The sequence below is a fragment of the Dipodomys merriami genome, unplaced genomic scaffold, assembly GCF_024711535.1.
Source record: "Dipodomys merriami isolate MVZ:Mamm:240054 unplaced genomic scaffold, mDipMer1.0.p SCAF_60, whole genome shotgun sequence".
NCBI lineage: Eukaryota > Metazoa > Chordata > Mammalia > Rodentia > Heteromyidae > Dipodomys > Dipodomys merriami.
The window spans coordinates 2,251,573-2,276,206 of NW_027206180.1; the positions used below are offsets into that span (position 1 = coordinate 2,251,573).

Below are 24,634 nucleotides of genomic sequence, written 5' to 3' on the forward strand. Positions count from 1 at the left end.
TATCTAGATGAAGAGATAGATGATAGATAGATAGATAGATAGATAGATAGATAGATAGATAGATAGATAGAGACAGAGAGACAGAGAGACAGAGAGACAGAGAGACAGAGAGACAGAGAGACAGAGAGACAGAGAGAGAAAAAAGAGGTATGAGAGTAGAGAGAAGTAGAGAGAAGCAGAGATGGGGAAAAAAAGAGACAGAAATGATAGAAAATAGAAAACCCAAGGCTGGAGAGAGAAGGGGGAAGGAAGGAGGGAGGGAGAGAGAGAGAGAGAAAGAGAGAGAGAGAGAGAGAGACCTAAAAGGAGACCAGTAGAGGAGAGGAGGTGGCCCTTACCGACTGCCTTCAAGGAGGCGTACTTGTTGAGCTCTTTGCCCGGTGGCGGCTGCTCATAGGGGTTGGAGATGTGGCCCAGGTTGGGGTACGAATGTGGGTGGCCCATCTGTTGGAGAAGAGGCGAAGTGGGCACCACGTTGTTCATCTGGGTGGTATCTGGAAGTGAAGGAAGACAGAGCGACGGTCATTTCTGCTCGCGCACCCTCTCTACCATGATCACATCCCTTCCCGCCCGTGGGGGGACGGGAATGGCAGAGCAGCAGATCACACACAGATGTGTCAGCAACAACCAACTTCATAATCTTCAATGGGGAGTCATGCGGGGGGGCCGATAGGTAGCCCCGGGGCCAAGCATGCAACCAGCAATGTCCCTGTCTCCACACCCCCCTCCCCGGGTTTGTGTGACCGGCAGGGTCCTCCGGTAGAGGTCATTTTTGTCACCAAAACAATATCCGTACAAAAAGATGCTCAATATGAATAATAATCAGAATGGATGAAGAGCAGAAGAACACAGGAAGCTGTTCCTTTGCCAGGAGGCTAGGCAATATTGGAAGGACCATAGGGCATCAGAGCTGGTATCGGCATGGACAGAGAGGCCTCATAAAATCATTGGTGGGTGTTTGCTGGCCTGCTTTATCTGTGGACAGGAACTGAGTAGGGTGTAGTGAAATGGGAAAGCACATGAACACATTGACCAAATAATACTGCGTCCGACACAATGAACATTTGAGGTGATGGATAAGCCAATTATCCTCATCCAAGCATTACCCAGTATGCACCTGGACCACAACATCACACTGTACTCTTACACATGCACAAAATTATTATGTGCCAGTTAAAAATAAGATAATATTTAAAAACTGACTGAACGAGGCGTAGAGAAAGCCCAACGACATGGGTACGCCAACAAGCTAATGGCTCAAAGCCAGATCTTACTTTTGTAAAATATACTTTATTAGCTGGGTGTCAGTGGCTCATACCTGTAATTCTAGCTGCTCAGGAGGCTGAGATCTAAAGACTGCAGTTCAAAGCCAGTCCTGGCAGAAAAGTCCGTGAGACTCTTAGGTCCAATTAACCACCAGCAAAACTGAAATTGGCACTGTGGCTCAAGTGGTAGAGTGTTAGCCTTGAGCTGAAGAGCTGAGGGACAGCGTCCAGGCCCAGAGTTCAAGCCCCATGACTGACTATAAATATATATATATATATATATATAATTGTTATTGTTATTGTAGAGGTAATATACAGAGGGGTTATACTTATATGAGTCAGGCAATGAGTACATTTCTTTTTGGACAATGTCACCCCTTCCCAGTTTTTCCTTCCCGTCCCCACCTACAAGTAGTGTAGCTCATTTTCCACATAGTGCTTAGTGAGTCCCACTGCTGCATTTGTTTACCCTTTGTCCCTCCATTTCTGTACCTTCCCCCTTCCTCTCCCAAAGACAGATAAGCTAACAAACAAGACAAAAAGAAAAGCCAACAAAAACAGCGATGACAACAACAAGTCTCTTATTTCCATTTCTCGGAGTTCATTTCAAAAAAATATTATTTTATAGGTAGATCTCATAAAAAAAAAAAACAGATCTCAAACATTAGCTTCTCTAAGTAAGAGCTGAACCTCCATCGCACCCCTGTGCTCAAAGCACTGATCCAGCCTGCAAAGGAAAATGCTAAGCACTTCATTAAAGGGGTGAAAAAAAAACCCATCTGTAGAGATGTTCCTCACAAGACATCTTAGGACAGCTTTAATATTATTACACAGGGTGCTTAATATTCCATTACAGAGTATTTGCTTTCAGATAAGTTCGGCCCAGTCTTGCGCTACCTTGGGGGCAGTGAGCACTTACAGAGTAAGGAGACGTGACGGAGGGACTCACCAAAGCCATCCCGCAGAAGGCCAGCCGTGAGACTATCCCAGAGCTACGGCCCCAATTCTGCAATGTAGAACCACACGAAGCCAATCTCTGGCTCTGGCAGCTTTAGCCATTCTGGGCTAGCTCGGAGGCACTGGATATTCAGACATATTAAATAAATCCCGTCTCTGAATTATCAAACAGACCTTTGTGGCTAGGGTGGTTTTTTAAATGTGATTTTCATTTTATTGGACAAGAAGGTAGACCAGACCTGGCAACCCAGAAGCTCTGTTTCCTCCTCCCCACCCCCCCCAAAAATATTTCCATTAAAGAAAGAACAAAATAAAAGTTCAGAGTGGGGAGCCCTGGTCGACGTCAAAGAAAAGCAAAATAACAAGGTTGAGTGAAGAGGACAGAACGAGTTAAGATTTGGGTCATAATCTGTAAATACTGCTCTTAACAAGTAATACACACACACACACACACACACACACACACACACACACACAAAGCTGTGGATGCAGATATACAGCTGTGTATATATCCACCTCTATACGATATTTAATTGCATTTTGCCTAGTTATGGCCATCGAGGAATCTGTAGCAACCACAGAATCTTGCTCTTAGCACAAATAAATTTTCTTCTAGACACATCTCTGTATCCTGGAGATATTTTCCCCACCTGGATGGACAAAGTCCTTTCTGCCCAGTGCCACAAGGAAACCTGCCTCACCTCGTGCAATTCATTACGACTCAGAACTGAGGAAAGCATGGTATTGCTGGGGGGGGGGGGGGAACAATGTGACATTGCATTCAATCAAGACCCTCCCTTGACAAATCCCTCCAGAGCAAAGAAGATCCTCATACAAATGATGGTTGCAGAAGTGAGATCCATGGAGTAAGACACAGCTGCTCTAACTGGAAGCATCCCGTAGCCTCACTCCTGGGTAAGCACTATGTAAAAACTATTATTATGTGGCATGTCTTAGTTGCTCAACAGAAATGGATTCTATTCACATCTGGTCAGTTCCTGTTAGAAAGGAAGGAAGGAAGGAAGGAAGGAAGGAAGGAAGGAAGGAAGGAAGGAAGGAAGGAAGGAAGGAAGGAAGGAAGGAAGGAAGGGAGAAAGGGAGGGAGGGAGGGAGGGAGGGAGGGAGAGAGGGAGGGAGGGAGGGAGGGAGGGAGGGAGGGAGGGAGGGAAGGAGGAAGGGAGGGAGGGAAGGAGGGAGGGAGGCAGAGGTACCCATACTGACAGGAAAAAAGACAAAAGAAAAATCAGAAACCTGGTCATCTTGGAGAAAGAGTTAACAGGAGTAACTTAGACAGAGTGGTTCATGAAGAATAGCACTGAAGGGCACGGGGGGGGGGGTCAAACCACGCTGCTTTTGTGGACAGACATTGTGCCACGCATGTGCAAGGGACATGTGTGCAGCCTCTCCTCTGGTCTTGTACCAGCCTCTGTGAGGAGCCATGGTGATGATGCTGTTTGTGTTCAGTTCTTATGGCAGAACAGTTTCACAGAAATACTGCAAAGATGGTACAGAACATCCCCCATATGCCCAGGCCCAGAACCGTATCATTAACATAGGCGTATGGTGCATTTGTTATCATGAATGAACCCGTATGCATCCACTGCTATTAACAAAAGCCAGCACTTCATTCAGGTTCACTCAGCTTTTTTTTTTTCTTTCTTTCTTTCACCAAATGTCTTTTATCTGTTCCAGAATCACACTCAGGGGAAAAGCACGACTTAGTCACACATCTCCTTAGGTTGTTGCTTAGCTGTCCCAGCTCCTCCAACATGCCCTGGTTTGGATGATTTTGACAGTCTTAGAGGGAGGAAGAAAGCCGGGTCAGGCATTGTGTGAAACGCCACTCAAGTACAATCTGTCTCGTGATTTTGCCCTCCATGACTTGATATGAGCCACTATGACCTTGGGGAGCTGGCGGTTCATCAGATTCTTCCACTACAAAAATGTCTGTGTCTTCCCTCCTTGCCTCCTGGAGTGTTTAGAAGAAGCTGGGGTGTGTCGTCCACACCAAGGTTGCAGGGGTGGCTGGCTGCTTCCCGTGTGGAGAATTGTCTATGGGGTCTACTCCGAATTCATCCTCAAGAGACGTGTCTCGTCTCTTCCTCCTTCACTTATCCCTCTGGCGATTTGTTCCTAGCTCACATGGACATGCTTCGATACTTTGGGTGATAATGCCATACTAGTAGACTTCGGCTTACTGCTCGGATCGCTCTAGGTGTGGCCAATGGGAACATAATTGGTTCTGACCGCCCTTCACCATAACTCCATCTGATTTTTTTTACTATTATTTTTTAGTACTTCTTTATTTTCTGGTAATATAGCATGCTCCAGGCTATCTTACATATTTCCTTTCCTCACCTGAGGATCATTTCCTTTCTTCCAGAGGGCTGGTTCATTTCATTGTTGAAGGCTGTTAGAAATGGTGGCAGAGCCGGACGTAGGTGGCTCACACCTGTCATCCTAGCTGCTCAGGAGGCTGAGATCTGAGGATCCAAGCCAGACCTGGCAGGAAAGTCTGTGAGACTCTTATCTCCTCCAATTAACCACCAAAAAGCCAGACGTGGAGCTGTGGCTCGGGTGGTAGACCATTAGCCTTGAGCACAAAGAGGCTCAGGCACAGAGTCCAGGCCCTGAGTTCAAGCCCCAGAACTAGCAAAATAATACACACACACACACACACACACACACACACACACACACACACACACACACACACACACACACACACACACACACACACACACACACACACACACACACACACACACACACACACACACACACACACACACACACACACACACACACACACACACACATATATAAAGACACAAGTGTATGTACAATGCCTGCCTGCCAAACACAAGGCTCTTGAGCTCAAACTCCAGTAACATCCCAAAAGGGAACAAAAGAAACACAGAAGGTTTCAATCAGGGGGGCTTTGTCTCTGCTCGGATTTCCCTGAGGTGTGCAGACAGGGGCATGTAGATGCTCTACAAATATCTACACAGGCAGAGATTGCTGTACACGTCCACGTTCCCCTACTGCATATGCTTCCAACTCACATCTATTCCTTCTCATGGAAAATTCTAGCCCCTTTCACCTGCTTCAACTGAGGGCGAAGAGGGGACACCGGCCTCACCTCTGGGGGAAGGGGGCGGGAGGAGACAGCTGCCAGGCGGACCCAAGGAGGCCCCGGGCCTGCACAGACCATCTTCCCGCCCCGCCCCTCCGTGGGCAGCTTCCGGCTGTCACAGAGTGGCTCACTCAGTTAAACCTTGCCTTGTTGGTCTTCCTCAATGGCTCTTATATTCTACCTGGCCTGAGACCTGGGGTCTTACCTTGGACCCTGTCAGGCGGGGCTCTGGGACCCACACGGCAGCCATGGTGATTTCCTTCCACCTTCCTTTTTCTCCCCATTTCCTCCAGGCCAACTCAGACAGAAGCCATAAACTTAAACATGTTCCACTTAAAGGCTGGTCCTGCTTCTCTAGGTACTACAACATGATTTTATGGCTAAGGAAATCAAAGTGGTTGTTGTGATTACAGGCCATTCTACAGATCACATTCAGTAAGGCACCTGACATAAGATGAGCAGCCAGGGTAAGCTAGCTGAAGTTCTACTGTCTCCAATTGCTGGGGTAACCAAACCAACACAATGAGAGTACCAGGAGAAGAAGACAGCATGAGGTTTTTTTTCCAGAAAGCCCATTCTGGGCCCAGAGTGGTTGGTCATATTCCAGATTAACTAGTTGTATGAAAACTGGATGAAATACAAGGGAATGGCAGGAGATAGTTCTGCCAGGGCCAACTGCATAATATGGTGATTCTCACGACAACACATAAAAGAACAGAGATGTAGAGATCAGAACGGAACTCTGGCTTTTAGCTCTGTTTTTCTTTTCTGGCGTTTCCAAATCTTTATGCCTAGTATCTTTTTTTTTTTTTTTTGACAGGGGGATGGAGAATAGGGAACCTGAAAATCACAGTGTGAAATGCCATGTAGATGGGTCTACAGCCACAAGCAAGTGAAAGAAAAACCCAGTGCCTTTCAAAATGACTCTGAACTTGTCAGAGAAAGAACATAAGGGCTAGGCTGGCCCCACCAGAAAATGTTCGAGAGAGAGAGAGAGAGAGGAGAGAGAGGAGAGAGAGGGGAGAGAGAGAGAGAGAGAGAGAGAGAGAGAGAGAGAGAGAGAGAGAGAGAGAGAGAGAGAGAGAGGAGGGAGGGAAAGAGGGAAGGAGAGAGGGGGAGGAAGGGAGGGGGGGTTCACTTCATTTCGCTGGACCTTGGCCACACAAGGACTGATCAGAATTTGAAACAGAAACCACAAAAAAAATGTATACACATACAGAATCATAAAACCTGTGGCAAATGAGCCACCTTGTATGAGCTGAGGGCTTCTATGTTTTAAAGTATGCAAACGTATCTTCAACTTAACCTCTGAGGATGGGAGTCTTTGAAACACACAAGTGTGAGAGCTATTTACTGAGTGCTCACTTTGGCCATGCCTTGTGCACAGTCTGGGGAGTAGACATTTACAAGAGAGCAGTCCTATGACAGGAGAGACGGAGTCCTTGTTGTCATGGGCCGGTCGGGGCTGTGCGAAGGCTCAAGGCAGCTCTACCAAACTCAGATTCCGAGGGCAGGGGACCTTGTTTTGTTGTTGTTGTTTGTTATTTGGTTGTAGGGCTTGAACTCGGGGTCTGGACACTAACTGTCCTTGAACTTGTTTTTGCTCTGCATTGGCATTCTACCACTTGGAGCCGCAGTGTCACTGCTAATGAGGGACATTTTTTTCCTTTTCCTTTTTCTTTTTTTGGTCTATATTCTGTAAAAGCAAGAATACCAAAGGCAGCCATGAGAAGGAATGGAATATTAATTGAAGAAGCATTATGTATAGCTGGTCAAGAGATGCGACGTTTATCTTGTCGTTTTCATCGTGAAGGCGTGTCCTCGTCCATTCTGACGCAGAGGACCTGTGAGGTACGGTCCCCAGGTGCACACTCTGTGCCCCCTCTGAACGCACTGTGGGAATTTGCTCTCCCAGGTGATTGATCATCCTGGCGTGTGTTGGAACCCTGAAGAGACGATGGGGAAGGATGGGTGAAGTCTTCTCAGGACTGGATTAGCCACCGGGGGAGTGGGTGTCACCCTTAGTGCTTTGCCTCTTTGGTTCCTTACCCATCTGCTTCCCATCAAGTCTTTGAGATCCTCATCTCTAATGAACCACCAGAAAACCAGAAGTAGAGCTGGGGCTCAACGTGGTAGAGAGCTTAAGCAAAAAACAAAACAAAACAAAACAAAACTCAGGGACAGTGCTCAGACCCTGAGTTCAAGTCCCAGGACTAAGAAAAACAAACTAACCCAAACCAAAACTTAGTTCCTTTGTAAACTACCCAGCCTTGAGCATTTTGTTATAGCAAGTGGAAACGGACTAAAGCAAGTACTTCTCGTGACCACCGATGTCAGGCAGTCACCATCATGAATACCGGGGTGGCCAACCTCAGGCAACAATAAATACTGTTGCTCGGACTAGCGTGGGACTAGCGGACTAGCCTTGTGCTCTGCAGCCCCATGCTATGGCTTCCTTTCCATTCCTTCTCCTTGTCTCCTTCCCCCTGCATCCTCCCGATTCCTCTCCATCTGTAGCCATACCTTCTGGTCCCCTGTCACTGGCCGTCTGTGTCAGCAGCCATAGGGAGCAGCAGCCTGCCCGCCTTTCCTTCCTAGTCCTAATGTGTCGTGGAATTTAAAACAACTACATACCCCAGTGTGTTGGGTATGCGAACTAACCATTCACCATGTGTAAAAATGCTATTTCCTTCTGCAAAATGCTCTCCTTTATGGTTTTATATGAATGTGGAACCACCTTCCAGTTCTCAGCATCAATAGCATAGCCTCCTAGAGGCCTCCGAAGTCTCCCCACCCCACCAGCCGCAGTGAGCTGTGCTGGGTACACCACTGCCCATCACAATGGGCCTCCTCAAAGGCCGGCTGTGCTCTCCTGAGATGACGCCGCCCAGCGGCAGGGCGGTCATCCTGGTTTGCAGAAGTAACTCTCCATGGTATTTTTGCATAAGGACAAAAATCACGAGCACCTTTCTAGGAAGACGTCTCCATCATGAAGCAACATGAATGCACAATCTTACTCCTTTAGCTCCCGTCTCGGCCCCACCGGGGCTCTGCCAGCAAGCGCCGCACACTGCATGGGTTTCCGTAGGCAGGGGTGTCCTGCCGCATTGTTCCTGAGGCCAGACGCCCAAGGCCAGTGTGGACGCAAGCAAGGAGAGGAAATCCACCCCGATCTTCCTCCAGCTTCAGGGGGAGGGGAAGTGGGGAGGGGGCAGCTGGCATCTTCTTTTTTAATGTTTCTTTTTCAGTTTATTATCTTTAAATCGTTGTGGGGGGGCAGCGTTCATTTCCACATAATCAATGTACGAGTGCACTGCATCTGGTAGACCTCTCTGCATCTAAATTCCCCTCTTTGTCAAGTCACCAGTCTAACTGGGACCCCCCTCTCACGGAACGAATCCAGTCCCGACAGAACGTCACCCTCCTGAAGATCCCACCGCGCTCAATCTGAACTCATTCCAACCAGTTACACCTGCAATGGCCCCATATCCCCACACCAAGGTCCCGTTCCGAGATACAAGGAGCCAGGTCTCCCTGTGAATCTGAAGAAGGCACAATCCAATCCAGAACATTCTTTTCATACTTCTTAATAGGTATATCCCCCCCTCACCCCCCAGGCCTCTTGGAGATGGAGACGTGCGTTCACTCCATTATTTCATTCCTAGTACCCAGCCCTGCTCCTTTGGGGAACTGAATTCTAATAGAGGAACAGAAAGAGGAAGAGAGAACATTTTTCAGCCACCTGTGATGTGACAGGCAGTACCTAAAAGTCAGATATTGCCCCAAGAAAAATGCAGGGAGATTTAATCTATTGGCTTAGCAAAATAAGACTGGCAGGTGGCTCTGAATTCTCTTTCTCTGTGAAGTAAGTGCCCAAGTGGATGCATGTTTTTGTTTGTGGACGGCAGATGTCTGGGAGAGGAAATGATAAAACATCCACCACAACGAAACACTAAAGGCAATAAAATAAATGGAAATCTGGGCTTCGCTTACCAGTAATACAAGGATACTACACTGGTCAGACTGTAACACAGCATGCACGCACGTGTGCACACAGATGGAGAATGAACGTGAGCGATCTACACACAAGGGCCTCTGGATCTTCTATCTTAGAGGTGGTATGAGAACATTTCACCCACAAGCCTTTGTGTCAGCTTGGGTTGGAGCTACCTGTAGAGGCCAATACCTCAGAACTGGCTGGGCAGGGTGAGACTTCTTAGGATATACAAGAAGAAGGTGAGTGACCCAGATGCAGGACAGAAAGGGCCGAGAAGGATCTTTAAGACAGATCTTTCTAAATCGCTGGAGATGAGGATGGTTTTAGACAAGAGACCTGGACGTTTGACTGTGTGACCTCAACTGGGTGCTTTAACCTCTCTGGCCAGCCTTCCTTTATTCATAAAATAAGATGAATATGCAGAAAGTTGTCCTAAAAATACACCGGGATATGATCAATTATACAGGACTCTAGGCATCCACACACAGTGGGACCCAAGGAAGCTATTCTTAGGAGAGGAAGACAAAGGCACAGTACCTATGTGCCTCTGATCATATAAAATAATTTTAAAAAAAGAACTACAGGAAATGGAAACAAGAAGTGTTTTTTCTTTTCCTTTACTAGTTGTTTTCTCTTTGTCTCGTTTGTTCATTTATCTATTTTTGGAAGGACAAAGAGCGAGCACAGAGAATGGAGGGACAAAGGGTGAATAGATGCAGTGGTAGTCCCCATGTTGAAAATAAACTATACAACGTATGGGTGGGGATGGGAAGGGAAAAAAACTGGTAGAGAGCCAGGGAAGGGGGTGTCACTGTCCCAAAAGAAATGGCCAATTTATCTGGCATACATAACTGTGACCCCTCTGCGCATGACCTTCACAATAACAATTTTTTAATTTTAAAAATAAAAATGTAAAATAAGATGAATGATCGTCATTAGAACCACAGCCAGGAAGCCAGCTTGGTTAAGAAGGTCTCCCTCCACGGCAGGAGATGGGAAGTAAAAGGGAGTGTGACTTCTATCTAGCTCTTCCTGGAGCAGCTGTAAAGGTTAGGAGATTTCTACTTCCGTGTGCTCAGCTACAAAACAGTGCTAGCCATAGCACCCATCCATCTGCAACGATGATGATGATGAGATTAAATAAAGCATGGGGAAAGAGATGCATGGCTTGATTTGTGCTACTTGTCATAGAACTTCCTGTCCACTCTCCAGCTTCTCCAGCCTCTTTACACTTCACAGCACCTTCGACATTATGACTGGATCGGGAAGCTAAAAGAAACTGAACGGCCTCTGGGCAGCGAGACCTGGAAATGATCCGGTCAGCTGACGCCTGTCTGGCCACCTCCTCCTTATCTCCAGCTGTCTTGGACAATATTGTTCTTGCCTAACTATGCTTCCCTTTGACGCCTCGCACAACGGAGGCTGGAGGCTTCTCTGATCCACGCTCCTGGGCCCTGGCACGGGCAGAGGCCCGGGGACCCGGATGTGGTTTGCCGTTGCTGGGGAACGGGTGGAGTTCTCCCCGCATCTCAGAGTTAGAGGAGTTCGCCAGGCAGCTGAGTGGTTAAATGTTGGGGACTGCAAAGGAGGCTCATCTGTCAGTCGTGGGCGGCACCGGCTCCATCTGCTGCGAGTGTGATTGGAGGGAGAGGCTTGGAAAATGTGACAGGCCCGGGATAAGAGGCACAAGCTTCTCTGAGAGAGAGAGAGTAGAACTGTGGTCCCTGAGGGTTCTCCCAGTCCCTTCGAAAGTCTTACCAAAGAGACACAAACAAGTCCCAGACAGAGGGGCAGGGATGAGCTTGTTGACAGCCGATTCTCCAGGATTCTCCAAGACATCTCTCCCCTGTGCTCACATCCCGCCCCTCCTTGTACCTTGGAGACACTCCAAGCCCCTCAAGAGGATCATGCTAGCTCAGGTCGCCTCCCTGTGCTTGTACTTATTCTTCGAAGTTCAAACAGAACTTGCTCTTTGTAGAAATTCAGAATAGCTGGGAGCAGGGGGCTCACGCCTGTCATCCTAGCTACTCAGGAGACTGAGATCTGAGGATTGAGGTTTGAAACTGGTCAGGACAGGAAAGCCCGTGAGACTCTTATCGCCAATGAACCACCAGAAAACCGGAAGTGGAACTGTGTGTGGCTCAAAGTGGTAGAGGGCTTGCCTTGAGCAAAAGAGCTCAGGGACAATTCACTAGTAGGGGTACAATGAATCTCCCAGGCAATGGAAACACTTCAACAAAACACAGACATCCCTTGCTGCCTCCGTCATCTTACTGTGCAAGACAGAAATTCAATGAGAAAAGGAAATTACATGAATGGATGCATACTTGCAAACTGTTAGGACTTTTGTTCTTAAAGAATAAATATTGGACCCTAGCCATGCATAATTCATCTGCAGTGGGATACTGTGAATATGGATTTAATGCTTTCATCTGATGCACTTTTGCACCCCGTGGTACGTCCTCACTGGTCAGGTGAGGACCACAGACAGCCAGAGTCTCTTTGGGGGAGTTTGCACAATAGAGTCAAGAGTATAAAAGAACCAGGTACCAGTGGCTCACACCTGTAATCCTAGTTACTCAGGAGGCTGAGATCTGAGGATCATGGTTCAAACTCATCCCAGGCAGGAAAGTCTGTGAGAGTCTTATCTCCAATTACCAATAAGAAGCTGGAAGTGGAGCCATGGCTCAAAATGGTAGAGTGCTTACCTTGAGCAAAAGAGCTCAGGGACAGCGTCCAGGCCCCCCTGAGTTCAAGTCTCAAAGCCATCACCAAGAAAAAAATAAAAGAGTACAAAAGAGCTCAGTGATAGAACTTTGCCATAGCATTGGTAAGAACAAGCATTTGCTGAATGAGTTTGGATTCTACCCTGGGAAAGCTGGGAAGGACAGAGATAAAGGACAATGCACTGGGCAGTGTGTGTTGTGTGTTCCCTGAGATGGAGTTCTGTCATGCTGTCTGTGTGAGAAGCAAAACAGAGTTCTCCATCACCCCCAAATCCCCAGTGTTTGGGGCTATAGGCGGGGACACCCCCAGCTGCTGGGGGTGGAGGTGCAGAGAACACTGCGTGTTTCCCCAGTCAGCGAGTGAAGATCATGAGCCCAAGGGCCTGCAAAGTCAGGAGCTCTGGGAAGAGTCTGTCATTGGAGCCGTGCCTCCTCCCGCCTCAGGGAAAGCGGGCGGGTGCGTATCAGGGAGTCAGCATCAGGGCTCCTTCAGTTATCGTCTGAACAACGGATGAAGGATGGGGAGAAGAGCGGCGATGTGGGAGAACTGGAGGGGTACAGATCTGAGAGGCCATTATCTGTCTTGAACTGAGGCCTACCCTACCACCCACGGCTCTACGTGAGGTTATAATGTAACAATAAGCCTGCAATTAGATTTTACTTGTGGGGGCAAAAAAAGAAAGAAAAAGAAAACTATGGTGAGTCAAAAGCTCAGCTCCAGAGGCGCTGGGCACCACGGATTCTGTACGTGGGCAGGTCCATCTCCGGGGTGGAGTCCGGAGCCTCCACGGTGGGGACTCCCTGGCCATTCCGTGTGTATCAGCAGCAAGTAGCTCTGTCTGCACACAGGACTCGGGTCGCTAGCCAGTGGTTAAAACACAGGTTAAAATATGAGACCCTGGGTGGCTCTTGGTGTCCAGATGAGGAGCTATAAGCAATAAGATGGCATGGATCTCGGACCGTACAACCAGAGACCAAAGAGAAAAACGAGCTACCCCCAGCTTGTAAGTGGCCATGAAGGGGAAATCTCTGTTTCCTTATCACAGCATGGAGCCCAAGGAAAGTCACAAGTTGCTGGGTAAACAATCGGGAAGCTGAAAGTTGTCATATGAGAAAGACCCTACAAGGAAATTTCTATTTTTTGGTCGGTCGTGGGGTTTGAATTCTGGGCCTGGGCACCGTCCCTCAGCTCTTCAGCTCAAAGGGAGCACTCTACCACTTGGGCCATAGTGCCACTTCTGATTTTCTGGTGGTCTGTTAGAGACAAGAGTCTCACAGACTTTCCTGCCCAGGCTGGCTTTGAACCACGATTCTCAGCTCTCAGCCTCCTGAGTAGCTAGGATGACAGGTGTGAGCCACCGGCACCCGGCTTGGAAATTTCTTTTTTTTAATGAACAAGAGAAAGTAGCACCTCCGCGTTTACAGCAGCATTGTCACACTAGCCCAGGCATGCAAACAACCAAGGTGCCCATTGGCAGATGGACGGATAAAGAAGAACGTGGGATGTACATACATGACAGAATATTATTCAGCCAGTAACAAAAAAAAATGAGATAACCATCATTTGCCCCATCATAACTGAAGGCCATTATAGCAAGTAAAATAGGCCAGACTCAGACATTCCTGAAAAGAGACCATCCAAGTAGTATGCCCTGGCTGCTCTTTAACCTTCTCCTGGAATTCACTAGCTATGTCTGACTCTATTTATTGTGGCGGCTGGATTTTTACTCATCTTTTATGTTGGGCTGCACTTTGCTAATCTTAGTAAAATGGATAATTCAGGCAAGATCATGGTTTACTGGATTGAGAGGCTGGGTTGTACATTGGAGCGTTTTAAAGGCAAACCTGTGCTCCGTCCTACAGATGCCAACGCTGCCCTGCATGCTGTGGACAGCAGACCCCACTGCACATCTCCACGAGGGGAGGGCAAGGATTGCTGGTGGAGGCTGGTGAGAGAATGGATGCTATGTAGCACAGGCCAGAAAGCCCAGGAGGCAAGCATGCATATGTGTATGTGTGTATGTGTGTGTGTGTGTCTGTGTGTCTGTGTATATGCCACATTACCGTTTCCAAAATCATATTGTCAAAGGACACAAGAGATTTTATTTCTCTGGGATACAGTCAATATTTCTGTGTGTCTATGTTCATTGTTAAAACAAATGTATTTTTTTTTAAAAAGAGTTAATGCTGTTCAGAATTTAACAACCCTTTGTCTCTGAATTGGCCAGTGAGTGTGTGTTATGTATGTGTGCCTGTGTGTGTATTTGTATTTGTCTCTTTTTGCCGACAAACATTTTCAGACAACATTCACTTGGGGAAGAAGAAAATGTATTTTCGGCAAAACGAGAAATCCCTCTCTCAGTTTCGGGAAAGAGACGTTTTTACTGGGTCATTAGGGTGTTGTTATGTGTTGAGTCTCTCATGCTCTGGTCTCTCTGGGAAAACAGGGCAATGGCACAGAAGACATTTTCACTCCCAGATGAACAGATGAGCAGTCAGATATTACAAAAATCATGGAATTTTATAAAACCGCATGAAGCATAAAATTTATCGCTAAGATATTATAAAATGTGCTTCCTTGGGCAACAGATAAATAGTCTGGTGACAAGCAAAATACATTATCCGGCACCTCGAATTATTTCCACTTTATCACCAGTTCATTAAAACCCTGCCTCCTCCCTTGAAGCCCATAGGAACTGACGGCGAGATCATTTACCCGAAGTCCATAGAAAAGGAAAAATCATCCAGATAGGTGCATTGTGATGCAGCCCTGGGACTGTTGGCTCTACTTATTTCTAGGAGCCCAAATGGGCCACATCAGACTCAGGCTGTCAGGAGAAGCTGAAACGGCGTGGTACCTGCTGATACAAAGGTGGCTGTGAAATGCTTTTGTGGAAATCCCACAGGCACAGAACTGAGGAACCCTCTGTGGCCCCGCCGGAAGAAGACTCAATGCCCAAATCAAGATGATTGTGGGTCTTTAAAGGGCTTGCTACGTGTCGATTTTATGCCGTGACTGATGACTGAATTCAGTCACAGATTCCCCAAGGCAGAGCAATCACCCAGTTACCTGGCTTCCATTAAATCTCTATTGCTGAAGCTGCCTCTGCTCGCTGAACTAAGTCCCTCTCGCGAGCTAAGAGGCACAAAGATCCCCAGGTGTCACAACTATGGCGGAGCTTTGCCAATGCCTCGGGCATCTCTGAAAACCAGCATGAAGTTAGTCGCCACTCAATGCTCACTGATTGACTTGACAACCAGTTGATTGAATAAGAACACTAGGCCAAGCAGAGACCCCGGTTTAAAAAGAAAATGACTATGAGTCTTAAAGGATTAAAAAAAAAAAAGATGTATTCAGTTAGTTCACTTTAGAAAAGCAGAAAAGAGGAGGGAGGAAAGGAATGGGAGAGGAAGTGGGAAGAGGTAGAGAGAGAAGGAAGGAAAAGGGAGGGAAAGGTGGTTGTTACATAGATAACACTAGGGTGAGCACTTTTATCTAGGTTAGTTCATATAATAACTACTGTAAAACTACCTATCCGCTTACCAGCAGCACCGCACAGATGAGGAAAGTGTTGGAGAGAGAAAGCAATTCGCTTGGTGTTCCATAATGGCACATAGACATGCACATAAACATAATCACAACACCTCCAAACGGTTTCCATTGATTGGGACAAAGATAGCAGGGTTCCTCCCCGCCATTCCCCCCCCCCCCAGCCCCATCACTCACTACCTTCTCAGCCACACGGCCTCCTTTCTGTTCCCCAGAAAGATGTCATTCATCCTTCTCTTCCAGGAGCAAGACTTGTCAAAGCCAGTTTCCTCTGTGGGAAATACTTCCCCTGCTAGTTCACCTCCCTGCTCCTCATTTTAGCACCGAGATGTACCTTCCCTCACTCTCCTTGACTGTCCAGTGTGTTCTCCCTGCATCCCATGTCCTTCATCCATGACGACTCATGAGCTGACTGTCTGATTTCTACAGCCTTGGGCAGCCTCCTGTTACTCCAAGAGCCCCCAAGCCTAAGAACCTTCTTCATTCCATGCACCATTGCAATAATTGTCTATCCGTGAGCCAATGGATACACACACACACACATTCATTTTTGTGTGTGTACACACACATACACACACTGGCTGCCTAGAGTTTTAAATATATGCACAAGAATTCAGAACAAGATTTCCACACCATCCAGACATGCAGAGCAATCCAGGAAAAGCCCCAAGAGGAAAGAGTGATCCAAGGCTGGGAAGCAGGGTGAACGTTTCTACCAGGAGTGGTCGTCTGTCATCATTAGCTTTATGGTAGAGCACAACAAATGCTAGGTTCCTCTTCAACTTCCTGGTCCTGGCTGTGTGCCATTGTTTTAGGGAAAACAAAAACAAAAACCCGAAGTCAGGAATTTGACCCAATGCCCTTCTCTCCCTTTCCTTCCCTTTTTAAAAAGAATGACGGGAGACCAGTAAGCTGACATGTCTCCATAAAGTTTTTGGTCAGCTGTTGTGTTGTGTACATTTCACACCAACGATCCTTTATGGAAATGGCTATCAGAGAGAAATTTAATGGGACTGTGATTTTTTGGAAGCTTTATCTCTCTAATTAATACCCCAGAGGGGGATTTTTTTTTCTAACATAATGGCCTCTCCGTGTTAAAAGGGCTTCATAATATGGTAAAATATGTTAACTTTCCTGGCACTCTGACCCAAATGATAGCATGGGAAAGGAACACATCTGTCTTCCTGGAGCTTTCTGCCACCGCAAATGGTGTTGTTTTCGGTATTTGTTGTAATGAACTAATCAGCTGCTTATGCGCTAATTGCATCTACATTAAAAACTTATTACTCTGGAAAGGGGCTCCACTGGCATTGATCTTGGTGGGGGGCGGGGATCACACAGTGGCCCTGACACAGGAAGTGGGCGACCCAGGGCAGGGGATCGCTCTCTCCTCGGCGGCAGGTGTGAGGTCTTCAGTAGGGCATATGCAGGGATGGAAACCCAACAGGTTAAAGCTGTTCCCCCAGTGTGCTCCGTTCCCTACCTCAGGAGAGGTGCGGTACTTATGGAAATGAGGGAAACTGCCATTGTCATGGTGACAGCCACTCATTGAGCTATGCATCGCCCTCCCCCCGCCCAAACTCCGGCCTGATACAGTAATGAGGGCTCACACAGGTAAGTAGAAACTGGCCGTGGACTGCACTGTCCAGATCTTAGACTCCTAGCCTTCCAACAGAGGCTGGAAAAATGACAAACGAGGGGCAAATGAGATCCAAAATCAAGTCAGGGCCAGGCTACTTCCTCGCCAGCTGTCTCCTAGCACTTCCCAGGCCCTTTTCTCCTTTTCATATCGTAGTAGAAAGTGCTTCATAGCTCACCACACCTGGGGCATCACTCAGGAAGACTACGTTTCCCAGCATCCTTTGCTTGCAAACTGGGCTCATGGGATTACACATTGGCCTGTGAGGTGTAGGCAGAAATGACTGAATGTCACTTCCAGGCAGCCACTGAGGTCATGATTGGATGGCTACAAGATGGAGTCTGGCTGTCCAATGCATGGGCAGTTTGTGTAAGCAAACGATAAAGCATTGTTGTATTAAATGACTAAAGAGGTTGGCTCAGTATGGCTGCATACCTTACCCTAGCCCCCCCCCCACATTACCATTTCTCTCAGTTCTGTATTCAATCAACAGTTATCACAAAGCATCCCATATACCACAAGAAGGCCAAAATCTAAGGCCCATCACAACAGACACAGTTCTGGTTCTCAGAGAGTCTAGGGGGAGCACAGAGACAGGAAACAACTAGCTGAACAAATACACCACTTAAATAATGACAACCATGGCATCTTCCGTGGGAGAAGCCAGCAAGTGTGCTGAGATAGAGCCTTACAGGCGGTCAGAAAAGAGGCTCTTCGGGAAAATGAGTCTTGCAAAACTCTTCAGGTACAGCAAGGTCAGCAGTAAGGGGATGACCACCATCAGAGGTCTTAAGAAGAGGGAACCACGCTACACAGTTCCCTTGAAAGGGATCTGGGGTGATCTGGGCAGGGGAGGGATGAAGGGAAATGTGGGAAAGAGCTTTCACTTTAGTTTCCAAGGAAGCAATGGGCAAGGCAGAGTCATCTGGTTTAGGAGTGGGTAGCTGGAGTAACCTGGGTGTGCTCTTCCTAATGTGTCCGTCACCTGGCCCTGGGTGCTCAGGATCGGTACACAGTGACCCTGCATCGTAGAAGGAGTTGGATATAGACGCTGGCTCAGTTGGTTTGCATAGTAACGGCTTCCTTGGGGGCAAGTGGTTTACTATCAGTAAGAGTTCCTTAACCCTGACGTGAACAGGCCTTCTGTGGTCAGCATGTCCTGCATTGAGTCTGGAAAGCACTTTTTTTTCTTTTAACCAAAAATGTAAAGCTAGTCCCGAATCATTAGAGTCCATTAGCCATGGGGAACACGTAATATATATATATATATATATATATATATATATATATATATATATATATATATTTGTATGAAAATAAGATAGTCACCAAAACATTGTAGGGAAAATAACAATCCAAGTAAAGAGAGTGTTGAGAAGAGAGAGAGGGCTGTTGGTGGAGTGATTCAAGTCACAGAGTCTTGATTTGACTGTCTAGCAAGTGCCAGACCCTGAGTTCAAAGCCCAGGACCATCAAAAAGAGGAAGAACAGAAAGATAAGGAGAAGAAAGAAAAGAAGGGAGAGGAAAATCAGGAAAAAGAGGATGAATGCAGGAGGAAGAGAAGAGGAAGAGGGGAAAAAGAAGAGGAATGTGGAGGGAACAGAGAGGAGGAGGAAGAGGAGGAGGAAGAAGAGGATGAGACAAAGAAGAGAAGGAAGAGCAGGAGGAGGGTATGAAAGGCTGCTGAGAAGTGGGATTACAGGAGGCTAGGAAACAAGTGATCTTTGAGAGAGAAAAATGACCTTGGTGGAACATTCTACTCATCACTTCCTTCCTGTGCCATCATCCGGTGGCTTCCAAAGCCACCTTGAGAAGGTCACCAGCCAAGAGCGTCAGCCCTATCCCACCAGCCAGGGACGATTCCTTTTGTTTATGTCAGCCTCTCTGCCAGGGAGGCAGCAGTGCACAAGAAAGACAGAAATACCCGCCATGGTGGTATTGGCATCCTACTGGGGAGGAGAGGAGGGAGAGAAAGAACACAACAGGCAAAATAGGCTCAATGAAAGGGAAACTCTTAGTAGTCTAATGTAGCTGGAGTTGGGTGGGAAGAGAGAGAGGGAGGGAGGGAGGGAGAGAGAGGTGGGAGGGAGGGAAGGGAGGGAGAGAGGGAGGGAGGGAGAGAAGGAGAGAGAGACTGATTTGTAAAAAAGACACAATTTCGGGCAAGTCTTTCCACTTTTCAGGACCTTGACTCTCTCCTCTACAAAGTGAGAGATAATAAAAACTGATATTTACAGGAAGCCAGACAGCATATATAACATCTCAAGTCCAATTTCCTGCCAACCAAAGACATTAACAAATTGTAGCTATTAAGATGAGGAGGACTTCCCATTGAGAATTCAGACTCCCTGGGCGGCTGATAATGTCCACCATTTCTTAAAGGTTGCACCGGGTCCGCCTGGTGAGGCCGACGCTCCTTGGGGGGAAACCTGACTCAGAAGCCCCTATCAGGTTTTTACAAAGTTCAGCTGACATGATGTATTGGAAACAGTGTCCATTAACATTTTTTAATGCTCAGTATATCCCTCCCCCACCCCGCCCCACCAACCACCTCAGTAAATTAATCTTAATAAATTCACAGCAGAAAGGAATTTGTTCTCCGATCAGCAGGTGATAGTTACCCCCCCCTTCCTCCCTTCCCCCTGCCTCCTCCCTGTGGCCCTTCTTAGGGGAATGATGAAGCTGGGAATGGACTACAGTCCAGTAGGGACACAGGGTGAAGTGAGGGCCAGATTCAGCCTCAGTTTCCCCATCCACTAGATAACATCTAAGCTTAATCAATCAGGTTCAACTTGTTGACACATTTGACCACTTCCCTGTATTGATCGCTTTCATGACTTTTCTTAATTTTTCCTAAGAAAAAACGCATTGACACTGTGATGTTGATTCCCTAGGCCCTCCCATAACAGGCTTCTCACCGGCAACCAGGGACAGGTGTACACGGAACGGGGGTTACATTGCAGCAAGCGGCCTCCTGTACAGCACGTGTTCTGTACCCACGGCACGGCGGGTTGCTGCTGACATGGACTCGGGCGCCACACCTCTACCGTGAGAGTCACCGGAATAGCTCGTTAAATTTATATCTTAATGACTCCAAAACATTGCTCCCTTCCCCGTTAGCAAAGGCAGCATCACACCCTCCTACTCCCACTCAAAACTCCTAAACACGCAGCCTCTTTCTTACTTCTCCTGTACCATCCAGATCTCCAAAGAGATCTGAGAATTATCTGCATGTGTTCTGTCCCCGGGGTTGGTGGGGGAGGGGGGGCTCTCTCAGCTCCCACCAAACACCCACCTTTCGGGGTGACTTACTAAGCCTTCCCTCTGCTGCCGGGAGAACACGGGTGGTCACCCGGCTAGATTGAATCTCTACTGACAGCCACGCCCTTGGCCCACCTCTGCCAGCTCATTTTCTCTTTTTCCCAGGATAAAATCAGCATGGATGTAGCACTGAAAGGAGGAAATTGACAGACATGAGGGGTTTGGTTTTGGTTTGTTTCCCTCCCCCCCTTTATAGAGCAGAATCCAAACCCCTCAGTACCCACATACCACTCCCAACTCCATCCCGCACGAACTGAGTGCTCTGAGGATTCAGTGTCTAGAAAAAAAAGCTGAAAGACCAACAAGTGATAGGATGGAAAGATCTCCAAAGCACAGATGAGACACAGACAGATCCTTTAGTCCTTCCCCTGGGTCCTAGTCACAGATCTGAACCACACAGAAGGATTCCTAGGGCAGAAAATAATTCCTTTCCCGTCTACACACACGATATCCTAGCTATGGAAGGACAGGTTTGAGGTTGATTGGAAAAGGTGCAGCTGATGAGACTCCAATGAGAGTACATCTAACTGTGTATCAGAAGCTGCTCAGAAGGAAGCTGTAAGACTCAGCTCAGAGAAGCATTTTTCTGCCAATACAAGACAACAATAAGACAATGTTTGTTAGGAGGCAGGCTATTCGTATGGGAAGTGAGCACACGTACAGCACAGTACGGTGACCTGAGACATCCAGTTAACATCACCAAGAGTGGCCCATGGCCAGGCGCCCAGGGCTCATGCCTATATTCCTAGCTCCTCAGGAAGCTGAGATCTGAAGACTGTGGTTCAAAACCAGTCCCAGGCAGGAAAGTCTCTGAGACTCTTATCTCCAATTAACCCCACAAAAAGCTGGAAGTGGCGATGTGGATTCAGTGTTCATAAAACACTAGTCTGCAACAAAACAAACCAACCAACAAACAAACCTGGAGCTCAGGAACAGTGCCCAGGCTCTGAGTTCAAGCCCCAACAACAGAAAAAAAAAAAAAAGAGTGGCCCATGGATGTGGCAAAAAGGCTTCCTAGACTTCTAAGCCCCCTGGGAGGCTCTCATTTCACATCTCCAGAAATGCCTGGACATTTCAGATAACCATAAAGGTTATCATTCTCTTCCCGTCACTTCCCAGGGACAGCCAGGGCAGAAAAATATGCATTTCTATGACTCCTTTGAAAGACATAAGTCTTTAGTTTCTGCCCTGGGTTTGCCTTTTTTCCCCAGCAAATTATTTATAAGACTTTGGCTCTAATCCCAACCTTTCCATGTCACCTTCCATGGAGAGCGGGGTGAAGGAGAGAAATGAGGGTCATTTCTACCCCGAGGCGGAGAACCTAGCTGCTCCCTTTGGAACCACACAGACTGAGAAAGAACACTGGATTCTCACCAGCCTGTCCCCGCCAAAGGCAGAGCCAGTAGTGGGCTACAGGGTGACAGCATTTCTCTCCTGTCACTGTGATCACACCAGAGGTCTCTGGATGGATCTATGTACATATTTTGACAAAGGGCTTGTTAAATATCAGGTTTGGAGGGCTGTACATTTAAACCAAGCCCAAAGGGGTTGTAAGGATTATCCCCAAAGAGCGGCTAGGAGACACTTTCTCATCTGACTCTGGTGCTTGTTATCCACATTTGGGTTTGGGCCTCCTGGTTCAGGACAGCAATGGTAGAATATGAGCTCACTTCGGTGGACTCTACCTAAGCCAGTACAGGACTATACAATCTTCAATTTGGAGATTAACGATTTTGTAGCAAATGACAGGCACCAGGGAACTGTCAATCAACTTGGGAACAGTGAGTTCCAGCCCAAATAACAGGTGAATATACAGAAGATGCAAGTCTCACTGCAGAAAATCTGATTTCTAACATCTGTCACTCATCTGCCACTCCCTTCCTGCCTGGCCACTCTGAGTCGAGATGACCCTGAGTATCAAGCACCTGCCCACCTCAGGGTGTGTGCACCTATGGCTTCTTCTACCTGGAAGCCTTTCTAATGTGCTTCACCCTTATACCACAATGCTTTAGCATTTCCCAAAATTAAAAAAAAGTCTTGTTTTGAACCATTGAGGAGCCCAGGTTAGATAGAACATGAGAACTCTAGAGATGACTTCAAGTCAGGAGAAGATTGGGCAGCTGTTTATGAAACATTCCTTTCAGAATAAGATTCAAATCTTTGTTCTCCACTGTTCCTGGGAGAGGAGAAATATGTCAGGAATGATAGAGAGGAGGGGCATTCCTCACTGGAAACAAGCCAGGAGAACAGCTGGGAGGTGGTGTCAATTGTTGAATCACACTGAACTACTCTGGTCCTTTTCCCTTATTTCAAAGCGGTGGGTCACACCACCAACTGCATAGACCTCTCAGAAAAATCAACAACAGCAATTTTAGCTACAACTCAGAGTGCTTTATAGGCACCACCTTCTGTTTTAAATGCTCTCTGCACAGGCATCCTTTCAAGCCTCACCCAACCTTATGAAACATGTACTTCTGTGATCTCTGTTTTACTGATAAAACTGGGGCACAGAAAGGTTAGGTAATCCTCCCAATTATAGCAAATAATTGGCAGAGCTGGGACTTGAATCCAGGCATCCTAGCTCTAACTAAAATCAGAGATCTTTAATTCTGTGCTAATCAAGAATTATAATGTATGCAGTGGAACTTTGAGACTGTAAACTGATTCACACATATTAGCAAATAATTAACTCGCTGCCAGTATAGAGGAGAGGGCCTAGGGAAGCAGATTTACATCTGTCTAAGACAGCCCAGCACTTAGAACCATGTTGAATCCAAGTGAGCATGTAATCATCTTAGTGGGATGGATAAGTGAGTGGATGAATGGACAGATGGACCAACAGATGGATGGATGGATGGATGGATAGATGGATGGATGGATATGTGGGTAGGTGGATGGATGATGGGTGGGCATGTGGTGGTTGGATGAGTGGATGGTTGGGTGGGTAGATGGATGGATGAGTGAATGGATGGGTGGGTGGGTGGTGGATGGGTGGATGATGGATGGGTAGATGGATGGGTAGATGGATGGATTGATATATAGGAGGATGAATGGGTGGATATATGGATGAATAGAGGAGGAAGGATGGATGGGCACGTGGGTGGGTGAATGGATGAATGAATGAATGGATGAATGGATGGATAATGGATGGATGGGTGATGGATGGCTGGTTGGGTACATGGTTTGAGCGGATGAGTGCATGGATGGATGGATGCTTAGGTATGTGGTGGAGGGACACACAGGTAAGATAAGGATTAAATGTCAGTGGGGGAGAAAAGGAATAGAGCCACTTGGAAGCAGCAGACAATGAAACACAGAAACAACCCTCTAAGTAGGTATCCGCTGATGCACGCTTGAGATGCCTTCAGCCAGGCTTCTCAAGGAAATTTACAAATTGCCATCTACGGATCTTCTTATAAAAACACAGAAATATTCATTTCCTTCTTTCCTGCCTCCCCATTTCGACACATACAACCCGCTTGCACCTATGCAGGGTTATACGTGTGCATAGAGTTCTGTGTATCAACGCAATCCCTTAGACGTACCTAGACACTGGTGTGCACAGTTGTGCAAGAAGGCAGTTTCATCTGTGTGCAAATCAGACAGTGAGTGTTTTGAAGCACTGTGCACGCAGTTAGTGCTGGATTACAGTGCAGCACTTACTACGGGGCTGCCTCGATTCCAAGCGTATTCGCACGTACCACCTCATTCAGTCCTCAGCATTTCTGGATGTGCCGGTTACACGCCTGTGTGTGGCTGTCAGAGCTGTGCATTCACAGATTTCAATTAGGTTAGCACAAGCTCAGCCTGGCTGTCAATTTTCTGCTGCTTAACCAAAGCCACACAAACAGCACGGGGAAAGGTACACGTCCCTGGACTGGCAGAGAGAGTGAATTGAAAGGTAGATCGTAAAGTCCTTTTGAAATACCATCCACTGAAGAGACAGCAGATGCCCAGGCCGCGTTTCCTCGCTGTGTAAACACAGTCCCACTGCCTCACTTGCCTAAATGAGGCTTACTCCATTTTGGCATCCCCGAAAACA

General features: G+C 47.2%; 1 protein-coding gene across 2 annotated transcripts in view; it reads right to left on the minus strand.

The window, feature by feature from the left end:
- Shisa9 (shisa family member 9) overlaps positions 1 to 24,634 on the minus strand; it is a 195,083-nt gene that overhangs the window by 24,928 nt on the left and 145,521 nt on the right. For both annotated transcript variants that reach the window (XM_070003454.1, XM_070003453.1), the window contains exon 3: positions 339 to 494. In XM_070003454.1, the coding sequence (XP_069859555.1) occupies positions 339 to 494 (156 nt within the window). The remainder of the gene's footprint in view (positions 1 to 338; positions 495 to 24,634) is intronic.